Source organism: Falco punctatus (assembly GCF_963210335.1).
Source record: "Falco punctatus genome assembly, chromosome: 11".
NCBI classification, from domain to species: Eukaryota; Metazoa; Chordata; class Aves; order Falconiformes; family Falconidae; genus Falco; species Falco punctatus.
This window is the reverse complement of record NC_137591.1, coordinates 25,731,919-25,742,658: the sequence shown is the minus strand read 5'-3', so window position 1 is coordinate 25,742,658 and position 10,740 is coordinate 25,731,919. Positions and strand designations below refer to the sequence as shown.

Here is a 10,740-nt window from a genome sequence, read left to right as displayed (position 1 = left end):
ACTTTTTATAGTAACGTTGCCTGATGAATTGGATCTCCATGCATTTTCTGAGGTTCACACAACGGCATTTTAGAAGGGTCTAATGCAAACATTTTTATTTAGAATGTATTCATCATTAAGTATCAATACAGTTTTTGCAATAGTTATCAGGTCCCCAGTACCAGGGGAAAGTAAAACATAGCCACATGCTTGGCTACGTTCAGAGCTTTAGCAAGCCTCTCCATCTCTTAGCTGAACATGCAGGGTGGTATGTGTCAGCACAATTGAATAAATACAAAATAAAGTGAATTTTAAATGAGACATTTCTCTGTGGGCCTGGAAGTGCCTACTGGAGAACCACAGCCGCCTCCTGCCATTTCAAAAGCCCAGCGTGAGAACTGTTCTGGGCTGGGCTGCAGAGCGGGGAATACGCAGTTGTCAGAGCAGCAATATCCAGCTAAGGAGAGACCAAGGGCTGGGGGGAGCATGGTACCTGGTACGGCAGCCCAAGGCAGCAAGCCCTGCACCCATTCCTTGTGCCTCCAGCTGCAGGTCAGTGTCAGCCCCAAAGCCCCCAGTGACTGAAAAGTAAGCGGCCGTCTGGCAAAACCCAGGATCGGTAACGAGACTGACACATTCCTCCTACCATCTTCAGGAAAAAAGTGAGTCATGCTGCTACTGAAATACAAACTCACATAAATAACATTAAAAAAAAAAAAAAAAAGAAAGAAAGAAAGAAACAAAGACATTGTCAAGTACTCCTCAAGCAGGGCCTTTCCTCCCCAGCTGTTGTGTTTGTGGTCTTGCTCCCTCACAAAATGCTCCGTGCAAGTCAGGGCAGGCAAACCTGAATCCAAAGGGCCCTCCCGGAGTCAGTAATACACCCCTGCCAGGCTGGGGGACAAGGAACATGCTTCTGTTCTGTTCAACTACAGTATTTAACCAGGGAGCACGAAGGACTCGATTACTAATATATGGAATAATGAACTTCCTCCAAAAGAACAGCTCTGTGCAGCCCTAGGAAGGATCCTCGGCCAGCATACGCTAGATGCTACAGAGGGAGCAGCAGCCAGAGGGGAGAGCTTCCCTGCGATCGTGGCCAAGAGGATGGAGGGAGGCTGAAAAGTTTTGGTCTCCTCCCTTCGAAGAAAGAGTAGGAGCTCTCCCTGGGTCTGATTGCTGTGCTGCAGCACAGCCCGGGTTCTGAGCAAATACTGACAGTCTAGCCATTTGGGAGCTCTACAAACACAGCTGAGGGCCACAGCGAGTCCTTTACATCTAAGCTTTTTGCCAATTAGAAAGGGGAGATCGTGGTCCCAAACGCTTCCCTTGGCTTCCTCTTTCCCCCGCTCCCTGCCAGGTGTCTCATGGTGACGTGGCATGCCTGGTCCCTTGGCTGGGTAGCGCTGGGTCTGAGCACCCACCGCCCTGCCACCCTCCCGCGCCCGCAGGGCTCGCCAGAAACAGAGCGGCCATGCAGTGCCTGCACCCAGCTCTCGCGTCAGACAGGCTCCAGGGCTCCTACGCCGACGGAGTCAGAGGAGGGTTTGCTACACAAACTGAGCCTGGCTTGGGTTGCAAATGCTGGCTGTTGCATGACATGGGATACAACTGGGACATTAGACAGGTATTGGAGACAGCTCTGATGCTTCATGCCGATGAATGCCTTTGCCGCCATATACTCTTGCGGGAGCCCAGCCTACTCCTGCCTTGCTGCAGGTTCAGGCGCACTGAGAGATGATGTTCGAGTTGCAGTCTAAGGTGTGAGTGTGGCTCCTTTTGCAGTTTTCAGGCCGGCAGCCAGCGCCAGGTGGGCTGACCAAGTCCAGGTAGTAGGGGGACTTGAGGAAACGGCGGTAAGAATCCTTTTCCATGAGGGTGAATATTTTCCTCTGAGCCTCATCAAAGCAGGACAGTGTAGGCTCCAGCATGTTGTGGCTCGTCTTCTCCCGTGTGCATGAATCCAGGTTCACCTGTGGGCCAAAAGGGACAGCATGAGCAGGACCTGTCCCAGAAGTGGCTACCACAGGAAAGGGAAAATCCCAGCATCTCTCCACCAAGTGTGCTTCAGCCGTCCTTGGTGGGCAGCTGTCTGAAACGGCTGTTTGACACCCCATCGCCCTGGCAGAGTCTGTGCAGCTGGGTACCAACTCACCTCTGCTGCCAGCTGAACTGCCAGGGGGACTGACACGTACCCTCCTGGGATGCAGCCAGCCAGGAAACTAGAACAACTGCATGGGAGCAGCTGGAACACTGGGAATTATAGTCCCCTCGGGCTTCTCCCGCTTGAGTGTGCATGTGAGATGGCCATGTGGTTGTAACTAAACTCACTTTCTCTCTATCCAAGTTTAATACAAAAGCAATACAAAGTACACCATTTCCTTGCTAACCAGCAGAGAAGCAGCACCCTGCAACTCTTGTGAAACTACCGGTCTCTACTTCCCCGTGCTACTGGCCTGGTTCAGAATTTAGGGTGACACCTTTGCCCAAGAAACGTTCTCTGCACATACCTCTTTTGTTGCCTGCACTGAGATGAACTCATCATAGATCTTTTTGGCCTTGGGGCTGAGCTTGGCCGGTGACTTGGTTTTCTTGTAGTCCTCACAACTGACCCAGAACTCGATGTTTTCCTCACTGTACTCAGATTTGAGAAAAGCACGGAAAGCAGCCAGTCCTCCTACAGATTGTTTAGAGGAAAACCAGATCAGGTAAGAGTGCTGGTTCCTGGATAGTCGTACCCCTGGGCCCCAGCAAACAGCAATTCTGGGTTCCCCTTCCCAGAGCTGAATGAGCAGCTCCCTGGGGGCAAGCAGTGGCGACAGCCGCCTGCCTCCGTGGCAGTTGCTCCTGCACGCGGAGGGAGGCTGGAATTCAGACTGTCCCCATGGGGATGCCACACGTGGGTCCTCAGCTGAACACAAGCAGACTTGTGCATTCCCAGGAGGCCCGGAGGAGACAGCCAGCACACGCCACGGAGTCTCAGGCCATGGGAACAACGCGAAGGAAAGCTCAGGAAAACTCAAGGCCATCAGTGTAGCCTGGAACCAACGGGAAGACAAAGTCTCCCATGGGCTCAGCTGCAAACAGCGTCTCTGCTTCTTGGTTCTCGTTTAACCCGCTGTTAACTCGTGCTGCAGCCTTGTCCGCCCCTCGCACAGGGGCTTTTAACCAGCTGCCTTCACAAAAGGGACAGCTCAGCAGTACGGCAAAGCCCGACTTACGCTGGGATTATCCCTTGGATGTGACCAAGAGGATGCTTCACCACCCCTCCCCCCAAGGCCTGTGGGGCCAAAGCAGCTTCCGCCTGCTGCTAAGAGACACGAGACAGTGTCCCGTGCCCACTCCAGGGACCCCTGACAGCACACACACCCTGCAGGCAGCAGAAGAGCCCTCTTTACTTACTGTCATGATGGATCAAGTTTTCCAAAGAGTCTGCCCACTTCCTGACTTCCTCTTGGCTAACCCTAAAAGGAGACAAAGGGAGAAGCATTGGGAAGATTTAATGGGAGTACAGAAGGGACAAATTTGGGTTTTTGCTCAGCACCACTAATCTTTTTCGCTGATTGTTCTAAGAGCGTACACGAGAGACCTAGAAGAAAACGTCTGCTTGCTTTACAGAGACCTCTGGGGATCCCAGATCTAATCTACAGGAATTCTGGTTTGCAATCCCTGTCACCAGCCATGGGCTGGAAAGGAATTTTCCTGGAAAAACTGTTGGGGTCTTTGTGTTTATTTTGTGACTGGCTGCACGTCTTGCTGGGGCATGGACCTGGGGTCACACTTACAGGTCACATGAGTGAACTCCAAAGGGACGATTTCTTTAACCTGTCAGGGAAACAGCAGCTATATTGAAGAAAAAGAGGAACGTGGGAACTAGAAACATATGGGGAATGTATGAACACATCCTGCATTCATCCCCCCCCCTACCATACCAGAACATCCTAGGGCTCGTTCTATTCCAGGAGTATACCTCAGCCTTTGGAGTCCTCCTTGGAAAGAACACAATCTACTTGCATCTCAGTGAGAGCAGTGATACCCTGACAGGCTGCATTCCCTGTTTTCTGTGCCAGTACCTCTGTGCAGCTGTGTGGACTGTTGCACAAATCCAGCTCAAAGAGACAATGACGCTGATTCTGCACTGTGTGAAGTTGTGCTGGGTCTTGTGATGGTGTTATTCCCCTGCGCAGCAGGCTGCACAAGGCTGTCCATGTGCACATGCATACTGAATCACAGAAGCGTTGGCAGAAAGGAACCTCCAGTTCAATCTTCTTCATGGAAAAGGACTATCAATACCTGAGGACTACTGCCACACAAAAACCCCAGTGTTCAGGAGGTACTGGGAAGCAGTAGCAGAGATGCTAATGAAGTTCAGCTCAGTGAAGGAGTAAACAACATGGTGCAACCAGCCTGGGCTTAACTGCGTGGCAGCATCTGCTCTTACCTCTGGCTTGAGGGTATTTTCTCCTTCTTGCCCTGGGAAGAGCTGTAGTCACAGGAGTCCGACTTCTGCAGCAAGAAGCCCAGACGATGCTTCATGTCTTTGGCACTGAAAGAAACAATTCAAGAACATTACAACCCCCTCTGCAGCCTCCTCACCCACTATAAAGTCCTTCAGTGTTACTTGGTGACACAAATGCAGGCCTCTGCTTGTGACTCCAGTGCTGACTTTCTGCTCCTCACATAATGCCCATTTCATTTACTAGACAAATACAAGAGCCAAAGAAATCATATTTTCACGTTAAACAGCACCATTTTCTTGCTGAGAGGGTCACCAGCCTGGAGGCAGGGCTGACAAAGCGGGAGAAGCTGCTCTTTTCCTACTGTTTTTTGCAGTTAAAATATCGGGATAGAAACGCATCACCATGCTGGTAAATGTGTTGCTTCTTGGGCTGATTTGCCCAGCTACAAATGTCTGGTTCTTACCCCCTTACTAATCCTTTCCTGCAGCCCTTGCCACCTCCCCACCTCATCCCCCACCTGCAGGAGCAGCAGGGCTGTGCCAGGCCACCCCCAGAGCAGCTGCCTGTGACACCGAGGGAGGGGACGGAGCAAAGGGCTCAGGGCAGGACCCTGGGGTGACAGCAGGGAACGAGCCAGAGCTTCACCACCACTAGCCCATGCTGATTGCAGGCTACTCTCTTGCTCCACAGCAAGCTCCTCCGAGGCTGCATGCTTACTTTTGTTCTTTCCACCGTGCTTAGGACAATCGTTGCCTGACAGCAGCACCGAGATGTGCAGCTGGTACTGGCCTCAGCATCCCTCTGATGTCCTTCCAGTTTAAGGACAAAGGGGTGGGTAAATCAGTCCTGCCTGCTCAGGGGTGCAAGCCCTGGCCTGCCGCAGGGTGCAGCGATAGCGAAAGCAGGAAATTCCTCTGCTCCGCACATCAGAGCCTGGACAAGAGCAAGAGGCTGTGCCGTAGGGCTGAGCCCTGGCAGCTGCTCAGCTTCCCAGCACTGCTCTTTGCTCCAGCCACAGCATCCTGCCAGCAATCCCGGCCACATCTTATCTCAATGCTTGCTTGAGCTCGTGAAGGCTTCCTTAACAACTCCAGCACTAGGGTGAGGGGGAAAGAACCTCGACAGCTTCTCTAGAGCAGGGTGTGCATGAGCAGAGCCAACATCCAAACCCTGCCCGGGCAGATGTTGGGCACCCTGAGCTGTCTTGCTGCTTGCCCAAGAGGAGACCCCTCCTGTCTGCAGGGAAGCAGCAGCAGTGGGAAACAGGACACTGGTGCTTGCAGTGAGCCCCGCAGCTTTCTGGCAGAGAGAGGCATTTTCTTGGGAATCCTGGAGAGAGATGGTTCAAAGATGTGAACTTTTTCTTTCTTTTGCATTTGCAAATGCTCTCCCCCGGCTCCTGCAAATGTTCCTGCAAATTGAGGGGGAGGGTGTCAGTATTTGTTCCTCACATTTTCAGCACTTGTTTTCAGATCCACCACAAGCAGGGAGCTTTTTCTCCCAGATGGGAGCAGGCTGAGTTTTTGTTTGTATTTTTCCAACCCTCTCCCATAGCACAGCCACTGGGAAGCAGCCTCAGGGCTGCTCCTGAAGGCATGAGTAACAAGAAGGATTGTTCTGCGCCATCAGAGACCTGTGCAAGTTTGCACAGACTGGATGAGCAGGGAGTTCTGTGGGGCCCGTGCTGTTCTGAGGGCCCTGGGCCACCCTGCTGGTGGTCTCCAGGCCCCATAGCACCTGAAAGCCCCTCCGGAGGGCTTATGGCCACCTTGCAGGAACAGTGAGCCCTTCACACTGGGCTGTGGGGAGGCCCAAGGCCATGCTTGGGGGTGTACGGGCTCAGCAATGCTGGCACAGGGATGCCTGGCTGGTAGCGTGTGCTGGGCTGCGGCTAGATCCTGCATCCATGGCAGGGGTACAGCTCAGCCCATCCTGATCGGCACCACATGATGGGGGTATGGCCAGCTCCACACCAGCCCCATAGCACTGTGCACCAGGGGTATAGCATGACCTGGTCCCTCACCATCAGCCCACAGAGCTGGGGGATACAGGCAGACCCCACGCGGGCTGCTGCCGCATCCAGATCTGTGGTGCCCTGGGCTGGCCCGCATCCCTGCCCTGCCCTGCCTGCTGGCGGCCAGGTCCCTGGTCCTGCCAGGCTGGGTTTCTGCATTTGGGATGTGTTTTGGGGAATGACTCTCAAATTTTCTTATATCCTGTCTGCCTTGCTTCCCCCTCCAAAAAAATCAAGAAAAGAAAATTCAGCAGAGAAAGGATTCAAAGGAGAAAAGGGATGCAAAGCTTTCAGCAGAAGCAGAGGACAGGAATATCAAAATATAGCAATGCTTGTTTTGCTGGTGGGAAGGATGGCTTTAGAGTTCCCATAGTTCAAAACATTTACGCAATTCTGCTTCTGAATAACAGAAAAAACAAAAGCCTGTAAGCAATCATTTGTGTCTAATCTTACAAAAGAATCAGAGCTGAATCTGCCACTTCTGCTTCAGACACAAAGTGCAGTAAATACATCGGCATATCTCCAGACTTACGAGACCATTAATAGATGCTCAGAAATAAACAGTACCTTTTTAAGCAAGTGGCTGGCAGCGCAGCGAGTCCCTTGCACATCTTGCTCCCGAGGTCGGTTCTGTATTCCAGGAAAAACAACAGCGCAGGAAGCAGCAGAGGCTGTGTGCGGGTCTTTCGCTGTCTGCAGAATTCAGTCTCTCCTCTGAGCCAGCTGCGCTGCCTTGGCTCTGTTTTATAGCCTAGCCCAGACAGCCCAGCAGCACTGGGTGACCCAGTCAGGAGTCAGCACAGCAGCAGCACCCGTCCCCTTTTTGCCCACCCAAGAGGAAGAGGGTGACGTATAAGTCAAGACAAAGGAGTGAGTGGGACTGAAAACCTTACCAGAAATGAAGCTTAGTGTCTGGCTGCAGAGGTGGATTCAGTTAAAAGGGCGGAAAAAGCTTCAGGGGCTTTCCTCTATTACAAAAGGTGGAATGGCACAGATAAAAGATGCTGGAGACTTTCAGAGTGGCAGAGATAATAAAAAGGGTCAGAGAATCAGATCTGAGAAGTGAGATGAGCTTTGCTGGTTCCTCTCTTCATTTTCCCCTTTGCTCTCCCCAAAGCAACCTGAGCAAAACAAGGGACAAGAATTTTAAACATAAAACTTCCTTGCAATCCCAACAAATTCAGAAACCAGAGCTCTAAGGAAAGAAAAATGTAAATTCACCAGGCAACTACCCAGGCAGATGACACTGTCCTGTTTTATTCTAGAGGCACATGGATACGTGCCTTTGGTGAGGCTGAACATCACCTCCCCCCCCCCCCCCCCCCCCCGCCATCTCCCCCGCCGAGCGGCATATCACTATTGGAATATAAAATGTGTGTCTCCCAGCAAACACATATTTGGGGACAGCTCATGTACATGTGTAGGAGAAAGACAGACAGGAGGCTGACAGCACAGCTGCCATGGGTATATGAGTATCGCTGCTTCTTTTACCTTCCTTCTCAATTTGTGTTCGCCCCTAATAAAAAAACAGACTGTGGGGCTCAGGAGTCCCCGAGTCCCCAAGGGAAGATGATTAACTAAATAGACATAATTGTGCCTGTCCAGAGAGGACTTTGTGTCAGTGTTGAGGCTACTCTGTGTGAAAGGATGAACCCATAAGACACCTGGCTGTGGGGATGTGTGATGGTGACTGCGCTGCCTGGGCTCTGCTGCAGTCCCAAGGCAGAGCAGAATGACCCGAGCTACACCATTTGTCCTCAGCTTTGGAGGATGCAGAAGGCAGTTGCTCCTCCAGAGAGAGAGAATTGGCTGATATTTATTGAGTTGTGGCTCAGCACAGCCTGTACCATCATTATAGAAGAGGGGAAAGCTTTGTGCAGACGGACATGCATATGGTCTGCTGCACGTCAAGCCTTGCTCCCGCTATGCCGTAAAAAAGCTTCAGTTCAGCAGCAGGCTGTCTGCCCACGCTACCCAATTCTGCGCTCCCTCTCCCCAGAAACCTTTAACTACTTTGCCCACAACCTGCTGAAGTCACAGGGTGAGCTTTTCCTTCCTGTGTCTCTAGAGCCTACAGCCAGCACCACAGACAACCCGAATCCCCCACCAGTTTACCTGCCTTAGCATACTGCATCCTCCCAGATCATTAACTGTGCTGAAAGGCAACGCTCTAATTAACTTCAAAATGCTTTTCTATGAACGTGACTGTCCTGACGCCAAACCTAAGGCAACATGCCTGCAGGTCCTGCACTGTCTGGATTAAAAATGAGCTCCGGCTCAGGGGAGCGTAAAACTTTGACTGAGTGAAGCCCCTCGTGTTTTTGGTAAGAAGCGACTGAGCTCTGACAGAGTTGGTGCCAAAGCTCTCTGATGCCTTCTGTTTAGGAAGAAGAGAAGCCAAAGGGTAAAATATAGCCACCAGGAAAAAAATCTTAACCAGTTAATTAATTGCTAAATATTTCATTTAATTTTAATCTCAAACTTGTGCAACATTACTGCTGTTCATGGCCAACAGCAACATGCTCATTCAAGCAATTCAAGAGCTCAGCTGGCCAACACAGTCAAGGTGTCTGCAAGCTCTACCACCCCTGACATCAGGGCCTGACCTCCTGGCTTAGGAAGGTCCCAAAGGCTGATTGCTAGGGCAGGGAAACTGTGCAGAACACAGAAATTTCACAGTTTCTTTGTAAATTGGCATGTGACCATGTTTGGGAATGCCACCTTCTCTGTGGATTGTAAGCACGTTGGCTGCATGGCTCTAATGATGCTCGAATGCTGGTGTTGTCAACAGCAAGTCACCTTCTGTATGCCTCAAGTTCTGTGCGAGCAGAATATAAGAAATTCCTAACATTGCCGTCACGACAGCCAGCCCAAAGGGCTTTGTAGTTAAGACTATCCTCCCTGGAATGGGTACGCAGACTCTTAGAATTGCTGCAGCTGAAATTTCTCTTTTTCCAGTTCATTAACGCAGACCGGTTCAGCCTGGCCCCCATGTGAGGAGTCTGGGTTTGTGTACTGTTGCTCCTCTGTTCCCAGCTGTTGCAGTTTCCTATCGCCATAGTGCTGCAGCTGGCCCCCAATCAAAAGCACCTCCTTCTACCTCTTACCCTTCACAGTCAGGCCTCTTCTCTCAGGGCACAGGCTGTGCTGTGCTCTACACCAAAATCTCCTCCCTGCCAGTTAAAGCAGCAGCAGCTCATGCCACTTTTACGCCTGTCACATCACCTCTGCTCGCTTCAGCTGTGGCACAGAGGAATCGGCAGTGAGGACGGGCTGGCATGCAGGGCTGGGGGCTCCCTGACCAACACATCTCTTGGCCGTGAGGTGCTTTGGAGGCACCCAGGGGTTCACAGGAGACCACAGGATAGGAACAGTCTGCGGTTCCCACTGTGGCATCTCTCACCCCCCCACCCACTCACCCCTGCTGCATCCCCCGCCTTGCCTCCCCAGGCAGCTAGAGACAAGGCTACGAAACCGAGCTTTCCCTCCCACCACTGCTGCTAGGGAAAGACGTCAGACACGTGTGCTCACCCCCGTACACCAGCGCGGGTGGGACGTGTCCCTCTGCCACAGCCCAGCAGCAGGCCGTGGGAGGGGGCAGGGAGCATGGGGAACGCTGCTTTGGTGGTCACTGCCCAGAGGCAAGCTACGGCAGGCTGTTGCCCTCCTGACAGCACAGGGCTCTCCAGCCTCAGCCCCGTCCCATCCCAGAGCAGCACGCTGTGGGATGCATGAACGCACAAGGAAAACGGCTGCTTTGCGTCACTGGAAGCGGAGAAGGACATGACAGGGGAGCTGTGAGGATGTGCTGCTGGGCCAGCACCTCTCCTGTCACCGCTGCCTTCCCCTGTCCACCTGGCAGAGGCTAACAGCATCCCGCTCTTCCCCTTCTCCGTGTCTCGCAAAGCCAGCCCAGCACCACGGGAGTGGGCACCACGGGAGTGGGCTGGCAGAGCCGCTGGGTGTGCAGGGGCACGCTGGGCACAGTGCCGCCCGTCTTTCTCACGGGGTCCCCACCCCAATACACCTCTGCCCCCCCCCCCGCCCCCCCCCCCCTTGGCAGACGGCGTCAGTGAGGAACTGGAGCAGCTCCCACACCACTGAGAAGCACCAGCCAGGGTTTCTGCCCAGGCGAGCAGCCCCGGCCCCAGCGGTGCCCAGCTCCCTGGCACGCTTCCCCCACACCCCAGCCCTGAGCGCTCTTTGCACAGAACCCCTTCCAGTGCAATCCCACACCGCTGATTTCTTCTGCGGTGCACCCGTTAGAGGGTAAGATTTCCTTCCACT

General features: G+C 52.8%; 1 protein-coding gene across 4 annotated transcripts in view; it reads right to left on the bottom strand.

The window, feature by feature from the left end:
* Positions 1-80: 80 nt before the first annotated feature.
* The window catches only part of RGS4 (regulator of G protein signaling 4), a 205,050-nt gene continuing 194,390 nt past the window's right edge, over positions 81-10,740 (bottom strand). For 3 of the 4 annotated variants that reach the window (XM_080406987.1, XM_080406985.1, XM_080406986.1), the window contains 4 exons: positions 4,421-4,525; positions 3,382-3,443; positions 2,490-2,656; positions 81-1,952 (listed from right to left, as the gene is read on the bottom strand). In XM_080406987.1, the coding sequence (XP_080263113.1) occupies positions 1,701-1,952; positions 2,490-2,656; positions 3,382-3,443; positions 4,421-4,525 (586 nt within the window). In that variant the 3' untranslated portion in view covers positions 81-1,700. Of the gene's footprint in view, positions 1,953-2,489; positions 2,657-3,381; positions 3,444-4,420; positions 4,526-7,020; positions 10,506-10,740 lie in introns of those variants that run through there. The other variant, XM_080406988.1, reaches the window with a different exon arrangement.